Source organism: Symphalangus syndactylus, chromosome 17 (genome assembly GCF_028878055.3).
Source record: "Symphalangus syndactylus isolate Jambi chromosome 17, NHGRI_mSymSyn1-v2.1_pri, whole genome shotgun sequence".
Lineage (NCBI taxonomy): Eukaryota > Metazoa > Chordata > Mammalia > Primates > Hylobatidae > Symphalangus > Symphalangus syndactylus.
Window position 1 is genome coordinate 25,438,410 of NC_072439.2, and position 17,010 is coordinate 25,455,419.

A 17,010-nucleotide genomic window follows, 5' to 3' on the forward strand; every position below is an offset into this window, starting at 1 on the left:
AGCCAGGTGTGGTGGCACACGCCTGTTATCCCATCTACTCAGGAGGCTGAGGCAGGAGAATCACTTGAACCTAGGAGGTGGAGGTTGCAGTGAGCCCAGATTGTGCCACTGCACTCCAGCCTGGGAGACAGAGTGAAACTCTATCTCAAAAAAAAAAAAAAAAAAGTTTTTTTTTTAGTAATAAAAATTGACTTAAAAAAAAAAAAAAGTACTACCTGCAATCCCAGCACTTTGGGAGGCCGAGGTGTGTTGGTCACTTGAGGTCAGGAGTTTGAGACCAGCCTAGCCAACATGGAGAAACCCCGTCACTACTAAAAATACAAAAAAAAAAATTAGTCGGGTGTGGTGGCAGGCATCTGTAATCCCAGCTACTAGGGAGGCTGAGGCAGGAGAATCACTTGAACCTGGGAGGTGGAGGTTACAGTGAGCCAGGATCATGCCACTGCACTCCAGCCTGGGTGACATACTGAGACTCCATCTCCAAAAAAAAGGATAAAAATATAAAAATTCCCAAACATTCCCCACGCACCTTGGGTAGTAACCCAAGTAGAACCCCCAAACCTGATTCCTCTGAATATTTCAGTAGAAAAGCAAAATTATACAGAGCCATAATTTTCTGTCCCAGTATTTTTGACAGCAGCTATGGTACGTGAAAGGCCTCTACCACCTGGTGCCAGCCTTGCTCCTATTTCATCAGCCCCTCCAGGGGGCAGTGTAGTAGTAAAAACACTCCCAACAGCAGGCAAGGAAGCTGAACACCATGGCACAAAGCCGAGGTGCAGGTGCGCACAGGGCGGAACTCCATCGTCCCTGTGGTTCCCCAGACACTCTCCATCCCATCTGTGTAAGGCAGTCATGGTGAACAAAAAAATACAAATACTCACTTTATGTTGAAGTGGTATGTTTCAGGGGTAGGAGACCTCAGGGCAAGAACAGGGGTGGAGGGAGAGGATTTCTAAAGAACTGACAAGGTTCTATTTTGGTAATGGTCATGGGGTGTCCATTTTATATAATAATCCTTTAAACTGTTTGCATGCTTTTTTATTTTTATTTTTTCACTCTCGGCCTCCATCCTCTTTTGCATGCTTTATATACTTTTAAATGTGTATATTTCAAAAATTAAATCAATTGTTTTAAATAAATTGGAATATGCTGTGTGAGCTTAGGGTTATTTTTCCTCAGAGGATAAGGCAAAGAGAAAATGACATCTGGGAGAACAAATATGACCCACGCAAACCTAGTAAAGTTGTTGCATTGCAGCATGTGTCCCTGTGTATCTGCAAAAGCAGCTCAGCCCACTCCTGTGACCTTTTTAAATCTAGCATATTATCATAAATAAACACAAACAACTAATAACTTCAATTTTTAATAATGGAAACAATTTTGCCATTCTAGAAACTATTTTAGGGGAGAAAAATCTTCCCTACAAAAATAAACTTAAACCCATCAAAATTATAAATATTATAACTTTTTACTTCTGCCATTTAAAATGCTCTCCTGCAATACTACCCCTTCATTTAACATCTTTCCTGTACCATCACATATTGAAGAGAAAATAGTATTACAGCAAAGCTTAGATAGTTTAACATAACGATTTGTACAATGATTCTTAAAAAATCTTTGGCCTCAGTGGCCTTTTTTCTTCACTTACACATTAAAAATGCTGCTGCAGTAACCAGTGTTTGGGAAAGGACATCAGTCTTCAAGAACCATGAACTGACAGAATTTCAATACAGTAAGTTTCCAAATTGCAATTTGTAGTGCACATGACAGTGAGCAAGGTTCTGGATAAATACAGATGAGGATGCCTATTCAGACAATCTACTTCAAGTAAAAAAAAAAAAAAAAAAAATTCACAGATACCCATCAGCTACTACTTTAGGTTCTAACAGTGTCTTAATCTGAGGAACAAATGCTTCACAAAATATAAGTTTACTGGGATGAATAATTAAAAAACCAGGTGGTAATAACCATATATTCAAACCTAGGCCATAGTCTGAATAGTAAAACCAGTAAAAAAAATCACAAAGGCATTCCCTGAACAATAAAGGTAAAGTGTTGGATGACAATGTCACTAAAACCTCAATGTACTAAAGACAAGTTACATGCAAAATTAAACAAGATGTGCCATACATATTTTATAGCTGCTAATTCTATTTTTCTCAACTTTCCTTAAATGCTTAGGAAGATACGATTGTCTCAATAAATTGTGTGGCGCAGCATAACAACTTAAGTCTGCCTCCAACAAGATGGGTATTCTCCAAAAAGTCAGAAGAGCCACCAAGAGAGGAACAGAAATGCAATAAAAGGCACAGTTCACTTAGGCAAAGAACTGAAGCACCTTGGAATTTCAAAAAGAATCCATTAGGTGTCACCAAAGTGTTAACAATTCCTTGGGAATTTATAAACAAAAAATATCTAGACTAAAAATAGAATATAAGGGCCCCTCTGGAACCACTGCACACCTTTCCCTCTGCTCTCAGATTAAACTGCTGCATAAAATGAGGTTATTTAGCCTGTTTTAAGGAAGGCTTCTATTGCACATGCATTTCTTTGGTTGGTAATAACACGTACTTTTGTTAAAATATTTCCATAACGAAGCCCTGTTGTGTGGTTAGCTGGGTGTGGACTTTCCTCCCTTTCTTGGGGGCCCTCCTACTCACAGTCAAGTTGCCCTTTAGAACTAAAGATCTGCTAGGATTGGGTCTTTATTCAATAGCCCTGTTCTATATTATGTAAGAACAGATTTCAATGTAGAAAAGGGAGAGGGAGAGAGAGGGAGGGAGGGAGGGAGGGAGGGAGGAAGAGAGGGAGGGAGGAAAAGAACAAGGTAGGGTGGGAGACAGAAGGGAAGGAAAGAAAAAAGGGAAGAAAGGAAAAGGAAAGGAGGAATAAAAGGGAAGACAGTGATTGTCACCAAAGTTTACTTGATAAATATCCTAGCTAACAATCAAGGGAAAAACAGCTGCCCCTACCCAAATTCCGTCTCAACTTTGAAAATCACCTGTGGGGGAAAGCTATACACTGTATGTAACTTAACAAGAGTTAGTGAACAGTCACTGTCCTGCCTATGCAGAGCAGCTACACCAATCAGACCTTCCACTCCAAAAGGGCAGAGTTAGAGGGTCGGATCCAGCTGCGTGAGGCCTACCTCTGCCCAGGTCGGTAGGTTCCACCTGCCTGATTCTCTGATCGGTCGGCTGCAGAGTTCATGGGTCCCTCCTTTTGGTTTAGCTCCTACCTCTGGCTCTGTTCCCACATTCCACCCACCAGGAAACCAAGCGATCCTAAAATGGGTTTAACATCTCCACACTGAATGCTCTTAACTCGTTTACAAGCAACTACCCCTTTCTCCACTACCCCTAACTGAAAAGCCAAGTCACCTTCCATAGCCTGCAGCGCTCGCCACCACCCCACACGCCTTCTTCCAAACTTACACTTTCCTTTCTCTGTCAACCCCCTAACAAAATCCTTCACAATAAATTCCTCAGAGTTCCTAGATTCCTGTGCCTTTCGATTCACATAGATAGATTCCTCTGACATTAAAAAAAGAAAAGAAAACAAAACCAAACAAAAAACCAGACAGGTAGTTTCAAAATAGGACAAGTATTCAGAAAGATTCCTAGTTAAGCTTTTTAAAAAATCAACTGCATATCCGTAAGCTTAACAGCATCACATAATTAAAATAACCAAAAAAAAAAAAAAAAAAAAAAAAAAAACGCACCCCAGAGTTCATGCTTCCAAGCACCCTCGAATGCTCCTGATGAGGCGACAGGTTCACAGCTTGCCAAGAGGTAACACTGCGGTGCTGAACAACAAGCTTGCAGAGTCCCTTACATGGGACGCCAAGGTGCAGGATGCTGTGTGACCAGGTTTGGGGAACAAAATCTACAGATAGAAAGGGGAAGACCCTAGCATAGTGGGGCAAGACAGCAGCCCTCTGAAAAGAGAGGCACTTGCTGCTGTTTTGTACATCGGTCCTGCACTGGGCCTCGCGGGCAGAGAGCCCCGCTTTAATCAGGCTTCCACACCTCGCGGAGGGCTTCTTCCAGCTTGTGTCTGTAGGCTGTGTAGCGCCTCTTCAGGTTCTGCAGCTGCTCATCTTCTTCCTTGTCCAAGATGCGCAAGAAATTCTGTAGTTCTGGAAGGCTGAAGGCTTCCCACTGTCAGGAAACACAGAAAGAAAAAACGCCAGGTGTTTAATGCTCAGTTAGACTTAGGAATGCTGACCAGGAGCTCCCGGAGGTGCGGCTGCCCTCCGCTCCCAGCCCCATGCCGCAGAAGGTGTGGTCTGCAAGCGCTGGGGTGTTGCCAGCCTAAGGGCTCCCTCCACTCCCACTCCCACCTCAGCTCACACCAATCACTTTCCTACCCTCCCCTCCCACTGTTCTTCAAGACGATCTCCCTAAAAGCCAGAGACCTCCGTATCCCTAAGTCTATTAGACACTTTCATTCCTCACCTGATTTGACCCCCAGCAGCATTACAAACAACTCGACAGTCCTTTCATCTTAACCTCCAGTCCTCATTGTAACTGACTTCTTTCTTACCTCGCATAATCAATCTTATTACCCCCAAACAGTTCTCCATTCAGCCTTTTCTCCCTCGGTACGGCCCCTTGGTGCTAGCTACTATCTATCTATTCCTGCATCGCTGGAACAGCTTCCTACCTGGCCTCCTCACTTGGCTCTTATGCTCCCCTATCTGTTCCCCAAACAGAACATCCTTTGTAAAATGCACATCTGGCCAAGACTCTCCCCTGCTTAGAACCATCTCATGGCTTCCCTTAGTTGCTGAGGCTGTCTGAAAGACTCTAAACTCTCCAGCCCCATCTCTCTCTCACTGAGCTTCACTCTCTACCCAAGTGGTATGCGTTCTCCCCTCCTCCACTTTGCCTGGCTATGAACTACTCATCCTCCCCATCTCAGCTTAAACGCCACTTTCTCCAAGCAGCTTTCCACAACTTCCTCCTCTCTCTTCCCACCAAAGACTAAGTGTATCAAAAGCCTTCACAGAGCCCTGATCACAACCAAGATTTTAAAATTACAATTATTTGCTTAGTATCTATCTCACCTGCACCTTACCTACACCACAGCTGCCGTACTTCTCACTATTTGGAGTTTATCTCTTGCCTTGAGGCTCTGAGCCTTGTTTCCCTAACAGCTCCTAGTACTTATTTAGCAGGCACAAAATAAGTTTTTAGGCTGGGCATTGTGGCTCATGCCTATAATCCCAGCACTTTGGAATGCTTAGGCAGGAGGATCACTTGAGCCCAGAAGTTCAAGACCAGAAGTTCGAGACCAGCCTGGGCAATATAGTGACACCCTGTCTCTACAAAAAATTTAAAAATTATCTGGCTGTGGCGGTACATTCCTGTAGTCCCAGCTACCCGGGAGGATGAGGTGGGAGGATTGCTTGAGCCCGAGAGATTAAGGCTGCAGTGAGCTATGATTGCGCCACCGCACTCCAGCATGGGTGACAGTGCAAGACCCAGTCTCTTTAAAAAGAAAAAAAAAAATTTAAACAAATTTTAAAAAATAGAAGCAGTGAATGTCAAGGAGGGTATGTAGCATCATCTAGGAGGTTTTTTCCAAACACATCCTCCTCTCCCAAAGGGGGCCCTGGATCCTGGTGGAAAACTGCTGTCTGATGGGGTAGAGAAAAGGTTCAAGATAACCAAATACAAAAAAATAGTGAAAAATAAGTATATCCACCAAGTGGGCTCCGTGGTAGAAGAAGAATTCCTGGAGATCAGTTTAGGCTGGTTATTTTAAAAAAAAAAAAAAAAAAAAAAAAAAGAGCAACATGGAGTAGGAGAGCAAAACTTCCACGTTAGAATATTCTGTTAATTTTTAAAATTTTAACAGATTATCTCTTACCTATGTTAAGTCTCCAAAATAAAGACATCATATAAATATCCCTCCCACCCCCAACAGCTATGGAAATTTCTTCGTCAGTTCAGTTTTCCTTAAATAACTGAGAAATAAGAACACCATACAGAGGTCCAGTACAGCAGTCTGGAACAATAAAACCCAATGTCAAGTCAATTTCAAAACTAAGTTAAGGCCAGGTGCAGTGGCTCACGCCTGTAATCCCAGCAGTTTGGGAGGCTGAGGTGGGAGGATTGCTTGAGCCCAGGAGTTTGAGACCAGCTTGGGCAACGTAGTGAGACCCTATCTCTAACTATAATTAAAATAAAATAAAATAACTAAGTTAATAAAATTCTTGCCCAATGTAGTTCTAGTTGCTACTTAAAACACTAAGTACAAGACAAATAAAACATTGACTAGACTACGCTAATGTGTCTGGCTTAAGCTGGCAGAGGGAATGCTTACCAACTGCAAAGCCAAGTCAGATTTTTGCACCCTGCCTTCTCCCCAAAATGAGTCTGAATGTCTTGAAAAGCTTCAAAACACCAGAATCAAAAAAAACTTCAAAAACATCTAAAACCACTGTCTTCCTAAAACTCCCTTCACTTACATGTATACATTTCTAATTGTGACTCAAAGCCACCTTGTAAAGTGTTTAGTTCCATTTAACAGATTTTAAAACTGAAGGCTAAAAGATTAGAAGATTTACCCAAGGTCATGCTACTAATCTAACAAACAGTAGGAAACAGAGTCGTTTCCTAACTTTTAACCTAGAAACCCTATTCTCAATTGCACCATGTAGGACATTTCATACCATTTCCTGTTCCAGACAGAATACTGGGACAGGAGCTTGGGATTTGCTCAAGTGTCATTTAAAGCTGACACTTGATCTAGAGGGCAGGCTCAAGTGCTTTTTTTCTCCTACTGAACTGGCTAAATACAATCCTCTCTGGAGACAACGTGGCAAATGATGCACATGGAAACATAATTTCTTAATCAGTTGACTTGGCAAGGGGGAAAAAAAGATGCTAGAAAGCTATATGTCTTCCATGGTAAAGAGATCGAATTTCCTTTTATATCCCTTTAGAAGGGAATTAGCCTGGAGACTTTTGTTAGTAGCAAACACATGGTGAGTGTCAACTTTCAAAGTTCAGCTGGACTGGAGTATTTTGGAGGTGGGAAGGGGTGAAAATGACTCTCTGGATGGAGATCAAGTAAAAACATTTTATTTTCTCCCACCTCTGAAAATGACAGACTAATAATATAAGGTTGTGAGAGAACGACATCGTAGGCTAACTTTGGGTTCATTTCTGACAATTCAAAATCTCTCTCCCTCTCCCTGCCCTCCAACTCTCTTCTCTTCCCATCCCCCATCAATAGCCAAGTCACTAGGCTACTGCAATAAAATAGGGCCAGCTGTTCTGTATAGTTTAAAGCAATAGTGAACAATAACTTACCTCTCCAATTTCATGTTCACGAAGAACAAAACTAAGTGTGTCTGTTCTGGGCCCTGCTACCAAACGCAGGTAGAGTGGATGTTCCCGGTCTGAGAGCTTGCAGGCGTAGACTGGGTAAAGAAACAAGCAGCATGTTACAGAGTATTCAGCCATTCCTGAGACCACTTCCCCACTGTGATCCCCTCCTCCAGATCAAGGTGACCATCCAAGTTACCCCAGCCTCTAAGTTGCCAATCGGCTCATCTTATTATTCAATACCAGTAGCCCACAGTGGAATAAAATATATTCTGTTTCTGTTCAAATATAAACTGTGCCTTGATTAAGAAGGAAATTATTTTCAAGAATAAATTTTAATGGGTAGTAGTCCCAAAATATGCTTATAGTTAGCTCTGCTCTTCATTTTAGAAAACAAGATAAGAGCCAGGCATGGTGGCTCACGCCTGTAATCCCAGTACTTTGGGAGGCTGAGGTGGGCAGGTCACCTGAGGCCAGGAGTTTGAGACCAGCCTGGCCAACATGGCGAAACTCTGTCTCTACTAAAAATACAAAAAAATCAGCCGGGCGTGGTGGCAGGCACCTGTAATCCCAGCTACTTGGGAGGCCGAGGCAGGAGAATCGCTGGAACCTGGGAGGTGGAGGTTGGAGTGAGCCGAGATCGTGCCATTGCACTCCTGCCTGGGCAACAAGAGTGAAACTCTGTCTCAAAAAATAAATAATTTTTTTTTAAATGGAAAAAAAAAAAAGCAAGATAAGAAACCTAAAAAAGGGTCTACTACTCCTTTAAAAACAATAAAAATAGGCCAGGCATAGTGGCTCGCACCTGTAATCCCAACACTTAAAGGCTGAGGCAGGAGGCTCACTTGAGGCCAGGAGTTCGAGACCAGCCAGGGCAACATAGCAAGACCCTGGTCTCCAAAAAAAAAAAAAAAAGAAATTTTTTTTTCTAACTAGCCAGGCATAATGGTGCCCGCCTATAGTCCTAGCTACTTAGGAGGCTGAGGCAAGTGCATCACTTGAGCCCAGGAGTTCAAGGTCACAATGAGCTATGATCGTGCCATGGTACTCCAGCCTAGGTGACAGAGTAAGACGCTGTCTCAAAAACCAACGCCTGGCATGGTGGCTCACGCCTGTAATCCAGCACTTTGGGAGGCCGAGACAGGTGGATTGCCTGGGGTCAGGAGTTTGAGACTGGCCTGGCCACCAACATGGTGAAACTCCGTCTCTACTAAAAATACAAAAGTTAGCTGGGCATGGTGGTGGGCACTTGTAATTGCAGCTACTTGGGAGGCTGAGGCAGGAGAATCACTGGAATCCGGCAGGCGGAAGTTGCAGTGAGCCGAGACTGTGCCACTGCACTCCAGCCTGGGCAACAGAGCAAAACTCTGTCTCAAACAAACAAACAAACAAAAAACAAATTAAAAAAAAATGTATATACCATCCAAAGAACATAAAAACAAGAGTTCTAAAAGCAAAAATCTCTACAGATTAATTAAGAATTAGCGAGGCCAGGCACGGTGGCTCACGCCTGTAATCCTGGCACTTTGGGAGGCAGAGGCGGGCAGATCACGAGGTCAGGAGATTGAGACCATCCTGGCTAACACAGTGAAACCCCGTCTCTACTAAAAATACAAAAAAATTAGCTGGATGTGGTGGCGGGCGCCTGTAGTCCCAGCTACTTGGGAGGCTGAGGCAGGAGAATGGCGTGAACCTGGGAGGCGGAGCTTGCAGTGAGCCAAGATTGCGCCACTGCACCTCCAGCCTGGGCGACAGAACGAGACTCTGTCTCAAAAAAAAAAAAAAAAAAAAAAAAAGAATTAGCAGCTACAAACCAAGCAATCAGAATATAAGCTCTGGTAGCTTCAAGCACAGCTATATATGTCTCATGCTGGACACACACATACAGTGACATTGCCAATCGTGTTAAAGGATTTGCCAGCCATGGGGGTAATATTTCAACAAGTCACTATTACTTTCAGATTGTACAGCTAAAGTCCAGGTGAGCAGGCCAAGAAACAGGCAGATAAAAATGCCATCGAGCTTCTCTACATTATTGTGGCACTTCCAGATGCACTGTATCGCAGGTGCCAATTTCCCTGTAGATATAAACCCCCACAATACTAAGCTTGTGACCTCTGGAGGTAGGAACCCTGGCCTGTTCATCTTTGTATTCCACAGGGTCTAGCCCCATGGTATGTTTTTAAAAAGATGTATGCATACTCAGCAATGAGCTGGGTTTCATCCTGTGTAACTGAAGAACACTACTATCATGTCAAGGTTCATATATTTTCTTCTATAGCTACATTAGGCTTTACCGAGAAAAACTAAAGAAAGCTTAAATAGTTTATGGTACACACACACACACACACACACCGATTTCAAATCACATGTAGTAAGTCACTGAATCACTACTGTCCACTACTGGTATCAATTTCTGGTCATTGCCTGACCTGGAATATCTCATTCTGTTTCATGCAGTAATTTAATATTTAATGTTCTCTTTCTATCCCCTGAATGTGCATATTAAGTTTAGTCAGACCCTAGATCAAAATGTTATTCACTCATTTTATGAGCCTCTGGGGGGCAGAGTACCAAAATGTCCCGGTGTAACACCAAGTGAGACAAGCTAAGCAAACAGGAGAGCCCAGGGCTGGGCCGTTTCCATCAGTGCGCTGAAATGTGCTGTGATGCACATGTGCCTCCCCAGTCACAAGGTCTCAGCACAGGTCCACCAAACCACTCCATGTACCAATGCACATCAAATGTGGAATGTGCTATTCAAAACTTCAAACACAGAGGCACTCTTTTGTGTCCTAAAGAAAACTAAAATCAAAGCCACTCCTAACAACCAAAAACAGCCCCTGCCCCATCCCCCCACCAACAACACAAAATACTTGTAACTGCCCATCACATATGGGTGCTTCCAAGCTCCTCAGACCCTCAACTGTCCAACTCAAAAATATGGACAGCCAGGAAGCACTAAGTGCATGCTAAGATCACCATGGCTTCCAGCATTGGACTCCAGGCTCTGACACAATTGACATGGATGAGACCCACCAGTCTTCCCTCTGCTAATGAGAACAGCAGATGTAAGTAGAAGCACAGACCATTTTCCCTTTAAGCTGGCAGCGTACCTTGGTCTTCCCTGTGACAACGCTTATAAAGTGCAAACTTGGCAGGGCTCTCAGTCACGAGAAACTTTTTGAGCAGGGCCTCGATCACTTCCCCAACAGTGTTTGTGCTGCTGATATGAAGTGTATTCATACAGCCATTGCTACTGGGAGAGAGTTTTCCAGAATTTGGAGAAGTCTGTGGAGGTTTGCAGAGTTCCATCTGTACTTTAATGAAGCCAGTGTAAATCCCATTTGAATTCTGAAGCAGGGAGAGAAGCACACACTTAGCTGGGTGGATGGTGGCACTTTAGGGAAGAAGCATATCAAAACAAAATGGGAAGGTGAAACACTCCTTTGTTCTCTTCTCTTGAGGTTTGTGGCAGAACTTCACTAAAGACTGCCCCCAAAGGAATGACCTCAGAGGGCGGTTAACACACCAGGCAAAGTGCTTCCAGAGGCAAGGTCTGCAGGGCAGATGTGGCCACTGAAGAAGCCTCCTGATGCTGTGGCTGACTGCTGGCCCCAGATTCATGCCTCTGAAGCTACTGGCAAAAGGTCAGGGCCCATTTGCGAGGTTACAATCCAATGGAGCAGATGCCAGCCAAACCACAAAACTTATTAAAGCTTGGGGGATATGTCTAGGCTACAGGCTCAAAGGAAACAACATCCTCAACTGGTGACTATTATACGCAAAAGGAAGGTCACAATTAGGGCTCTGAAATACTGAAGTCAACAACAAGGGGACAGTAAGAAAACAGGCTATTTTCATTCCTAGTGGCTATATTCATATGCACTGAATTACCAACTTTGCTTAAACTTTTTAATGCAGCATATATGCCATACAACATAGAATGCATTTCAGGTCTCTTAAGCAGCATTTTAAAAACAAATTCAATCGCTTGAAACCAGAAGGTAGAGGCTGCAGTGAGCCAAGATCACGCCATTGCACTCCAGCTTGGGCGACAGAGCGAGACCCTGTCTCAAAAAAACAAAACAAAACAAAACAAAAAACAAAAACAAACAAATTCAAACCACTATACTTCACAGAACACATCTTTTTTTTTTTTTTTTTTTTTTTTTTTTCAGACGGAGTCTCACTCTGTCACCCAGGCTGGAGTGCAGTGGCGCAATCTTGGCTCACTGCAAGCTCCGCCTCCTGGGTTCACGCCATTCTGCTGCCTCAGCCTCTCCGAGTAGCTGGGACTACAGGCGCCCGCCACCACGCCCGGCTAATTTTTTGTATTTTTAGTAGAGATGGGGTTTCACCGTGGTCTCGATCTCCTGACCTCGTGATCCGCCCGCCTCGGCCTCCCAAAGTGCTGGGATTACAAGCGTGAGCCACCGTGCCTGGCCCACAGTACAGATCTTAAAAACAACTATCTTCACTGATGGTAGAATTACTATTTCTTAGTTGCCAAAAACAGTAATAACAGTTTGGTCTTCGCTTTTTATTTTTATTTTTGTATTCAGTATATTTGGGGCCGGGTGCAGTGGCTCACGTCTGTAATCCCAGCACTTTGGGAGGCCGAGGCGAGCAGACCACTGGAGGTCAGGAGTTCGAGACCAGCCTGGCCAACAGGGTGAAATCCCGTCTCTACTAAAAATACAAAAAAAAAAAATTAGCTGGGTGTGGTGGCAGGCGCCCGTAATCCCAGCTACTCGGGAGGCTGAGGCAGGAGAATCTCTTGAACCCAGAGGTGGAGGTTGCAGTGAGCCGAGATTATGCCATTACACTTCAGCCTGGGCGACAGAGACTACATTTCAAAAACAAACAAAAACAGTATATTTAGAAAAGATTTATTGTAATGTGTTATTAAAACAAACTGCCAAGTGTTACATATAAATGCCACAGTTAAAGTAGAACATTTAAAACTACCTTTATGGTATGTTATTTTTCTTCCTTCCCACAAGATCAATTTTCAATCCCAATTCTCTAGTTTGTTCTTTTTTTTTTTCTTTTTTTGAGACAGGGTCTCACTCTCTCACCCAGGCTGGAGTGCAGTGGCACGAACACAGCTCACTGCAGCCTCAACTTCCTGAGTTCAAGTGATCCTCCTGCCTCAGCCTCCTGAGTAGTTGGGACTGCAGGCACCCTCCACCACGCCTGGCTAATTTTTCCATTTTTAGTAGAGATGGGGTTTCGCCATGTTGACTAGGATGGCCTTGAACTCTTTTTTTTTGAGACGGGGTCTTGGTCTGTCGCCTAGGCTGGAGTGCAGTGGCGTGATCTTGGCTCACTGCAAGCTCCGCCTCCTGGGTTCACGCCATTCTCCTGCCTCAGCCTCCCGCGTAGCTGGGACTACAGGCGCCCGCCACCACATCCAGCTAATTTTTGTATTTTTAGTAGAGACGGGGTTTCACTGTGTTAGCCAGGATGGTCTCGATCTCCTGACCTCGTGATCTGCACAGCGTCCCAAAGTGCTGGGATTACAGGCGTGAGCCATCATCGAACTCTTGACTTCAAGTGATCCACCCGCCTCAGCCTCCCAAAATGCTGAGATTACAGGTGTGAGCCACTGTGCCCAGCCCAAAATTTTTATCTTTAAAATGATATGGATAATTTGTATCTGTTTTAGTCTCTATCGGTAAAGAAAAAAAAAATAGCAAGGGGAATTCTCCTTTGATGAAAAAATGTGTTTGAAAAAGAAATCTTGCTGCTGGAATGATGAAGAATCTTGGGATTCTCTGCTCCTCTCCCCTCTTTTTGGAGGAGTTCTACCAGGGAGGGTCCTTTACCACAAGGGTTTCTATCTGAAAGCTCCTCCCCAAGAATCACCGATTCGGTAGGGCCTGTTTTAAACCAATCACCTTGTCCTTTACCAAACTCTGTCAGTTCACGGTAAACAGACTGAGACAGGGGTCCAAGTGCCCTGGAAACTGGCACTAAGGGCTAACAAGTGCCATGAAGAAGGCGGGCCACCCAATGGGTAGGTGAGACCTAGATGCCAGCTAAGTTTAGAGGAACATGAATACTCTAGCTCTGCTGTCAGCTCGTTTACCTGTCACCAGGCCCGAGGCTTCTCCCTCCTGTACGCCGCCGACTCTCTGCACGCTTCAAACAGTGTGGCGCAATGCTGTGGAAGCCTGCGACGGCGACGTGGAAGAAACTGAGTATTAAGTACCTTGTCTTACACTAACGACTGGCAGAGAAAACTATCCTATTATATACCTCTATATTCCAATCCATGGGCTCAGAATCCTTTCCCTGACACTTCCATATTTATTTTGTACAAGACAAAAACTTAGGGGCTTCTGATACCTGTAATCCCAGCACTTTGGGAGGCCAAGCTGGGCAGATCCCTTGAGCCAAGGAATTTGAGATGAGCCTGGGTGATATGGCAAACCCCGTCGCTACAAAAAATACAAAAATGATCTGGGCATGGTGGCAAGCACCTGTGGTCCCAGCTACTCGGGAGGCTGAGGTGGGAGGATTACTTGAGCCCGGAGGTCGAGGCTGCAGTGAGCGATGATCGTGCCACTGCACTCCAGCCCATGTGACAGAGCAAAACCTTGTTTCAAAAAAAAAAAAAAAAAAAAAACAAAACAAAAACCTTACCTGAGGTCTTCTTAGAATCTGAGTCACCATTTCTGTGTGTTAGGCAATGATGCTAAAAATCCTTTGAGGAGGGAGGGGTGGGTCACAAAATCTTTTAAAATAAAATTATAAGTGTTTCACATTTTTAAGGTTAACCCAGCAACTGATTTTTGAGACAAAGCTACTTCACAATACAGATTTAAATTGAAAGCCACAGAAATATTCCACTTTCCTGTTCTGTATACCTTGACTACTACACTTCTACAAATGTTATTCAGATATTTAGAACTATAGATTGTAGTACCAACAATTTATATTTGTCTTTTGACAGGTGTCAACCTAAATAGTATTGTGAGTACTTACCAAGGTCATCTTCAACTTGTCTGTGACTGCTAAGTTGTATTTATGAACTTTCTCTTTGATCTCCTCTTTGCTGAGGTAACTGTGGGTTTCCTTCTCTTTCTCAACATCCTAGAAGAAAAACAAGATATGTCACATGTGAGCAATCATAGAAAAAAGTGTGGATAGGCTGGGCACGGTGGCTCACGCCTGTAATCCCAGCACTTTGGGAGGCTGAGGTGGGCGGATCACCTGAGGTTGAGAGTTCAAGACCACCCTGACCAAAATAGAGAAACCCTGTCTCTACTAAAAATACGAAATTAGCTGGGCGTGGTGGCGCATGCCTGTAAACCCAGCTACTTGGGAGGCTGAAGCAGGAGAATCACTTTGAACCCGAGAGGCAGAGGTTGTGGTGAGCTGAGATCATGCCATTGCACTCCAGCCTAGGCAACAAGAGCAAAACTCTGTCTCGAAAAAAAAAAAAAAAAAAAAGCGGATAAGTCAGGATTTTTTAAAAATTCCACACAAGGGCCGGGCACGGTGGCAGAAGCCTGCAATCCCAGGACTTTGAGAGGCCAAGGAGGGTAGAGCTTGGGCCCTGGAGATTGTGACCAGGCTGGGCAACATGAGGAAACTCTTATCTCTACAAAAAATACAAAAATTAGCTGGGCGCGGTGGTGCGCACCTGTAGTCTCAGCTAGTTAGGAGGCTGAGGTGGGAGGATCACCTCAGCCCAGGTCGAGGCTGTAGTGAGCCATAATTGTGCCACTGTGCTCTAGCCTGGGTGACAGAGTGCAACCCTGTCTCAAAAAAAAAAAAAAAAAAAAAATTACAACCCACACAAGAAGAACCTTACTGTTCTTGCATGTTACCTTGAAACACACACACACACACACACACACACACACACACACTCTCTCTCTCTCTTTCCTTCTCTCCCTCGCTGCTTCCCTTTCGTTCTTACTTTCAAACTCTCCAGGCTCATCCACCAATTACTGTTCTCATTCTTTCAGACTACAGTCTTCCTAGGGGATGGATATATATATATATATATATATATATATATATTTTTTTTTTTTTTTTGAGACAGAGTCTCGCTGTCGCCCAGGCTGGAGTGCAGTGGCGCGATCTCGGCTCACTGCAGGCTCCACCCCCCGGGGTTCACGTCATTCTCCTGTCTCAGCCCGCCACCTCGCCCGGCTAATTTTTTGTATTTTTAGTAGAGACGGGGTTTCACCGTGTTAGCCAGGATGGTCTCGATCTCCTGACCTCGTGACCCGCCCGCCTCGGCCTCCCCAAAGTGCTGGGATTACAGGCGTGAGCCACCGCGCCCGGCCCCTAAGGGATATATTTTTTAAAAAACTAATTTGTCAGCAGCTACAAGTAACACTTCATTACCTTCATTACCGATATTATTCTGCGAAACTGTCATTGCTAAATTTCTCTTCTGCGAAAACATCATTTCCTCAGCATGCCTGCTAGATTGGCCATTTCTATTTTAAACAACATTTAAAGACATTTACCACAAGTTTCTCTTTAGCAACTTGTATTAACTCTGTCGTCTTTATACCTTTACAATATTTATCAGCAAAGAGTACAGCAGCTAATCAGTATTAACTGGCACTATTCACGGACTCATACTAATCACTGACCTGTAAACTGTACACAACTACCAGAGGGTAATTCATCTCCCAAACAAATCCCCAGGCCAAGATACAAGTAGCCAGACTTCTCCTTCCCACCCTTCCAGTCTCACCCACTTCTCTACCTCCCCACACTCTAGAGGGAGAAATATCAGTTAAATCCTCTTCTCACTGTGAAGAATTTATCAATAATTAGCTGTCTAAAGAGTCCCACCAGTGCATGACATTATGCAGTAGCAGACGTGATCACAAATGACCAAATGACAGCGTTTTGTCACCCTGATGAAGTATACCAGGCACCTAACTTGTATCACCTTTACTTCTCCCAACAACCTAATCAAGGAGGCATTATTATGCCAGTTTCAGTAAATTAAACTGCTGAAAAAAAATGTGGAAGCAAATAAAAGCCTGCTAACCCTCTCTAACTCCAACCTTTACTGGGAGCTCTAAGTACTTCCACAGGGGTGTTCTCATTTAATCCTCCCAACAATGAGCTAATTAATGCTAATTAGTACCCCCACGTTACAGATAAGGACAGAAGATTTACAGAGGTCAAGCAGTTTGTCCAAGGACAACCCAACTAGTTGAGAGACCAAGTTCCACTTTAATCCAGGTCTTCTAGGGTGCTCCCACTAAATCCAATCGGTCCCCAAGGGTCTGGTGTGGGTAAACATTTAAAAACCTACAGAAAGGCTGCATAATCAGATTCAACACAAAGAGAGGAAGAACAGTTAAAATCCAATGATTTACGCTTGCAAAATAAAGCCTTTGTAAACACGCCTCTTTCTGCCAGACACATCACACCATTCTCACAGCTGGATAGTCTCCAGGCAGGCACTGGTTTCCATCTGCCCACTGGAAGCTAGTGTCATAAGTAAATACACCAGGAGGGGCTACTACAGAACTTGCATCAATACCATGTAGAGTAAGAAAACGCTCTTGATCCACTGAAGCCTCAAGATCTTTGACTTTAGACCCTAAGAGGGGTGTGCTGACTACAAATTATCTCGGTGACTTTTCTTTTTTTTGGTTTTTTTTTTTGAGATGGAGTCTTGCTC

At 43.9% G+C, this 17,010-nt stretch overlaps 1 protein-coding gene across 1 annotated transcript in view; it reads right to left on the reverse strand.

The window, feature by feature from the left end:
* Nucleotides 1–1,350: 1,350 nt before the first annotated feature.
* Nucleotides 1,351–17,010, reverse strand: part of RASSF3 (Ras association domain family member 3) — an 89,069-nt gene continuing 73,409 nt past the window's right edge. Inside the window, exons 2-5 of the mRNA XM_055250930.2 lie at nt 14,334–14,441; nt 10,457–10,694; nt 7,326–7,435; nt 1,351–4,163 (exon numbers count right to left, since the gene is read on the reverse strand). Coding sequence (XP_055106905.1) covers nt 4,014–4,163; nt 7,326–7,435; nt 10,457–10,694; nt 14,334–14,441 — 606 coding nt within the window. The 3' untranslated portion in view covers nt 1,351–4,013. The remainder of the gene's footprint in view (nt 4,164–7,325; nt 7,436–10,456; nt 10,695–14,333; nt 14,442–17,010) is intronic.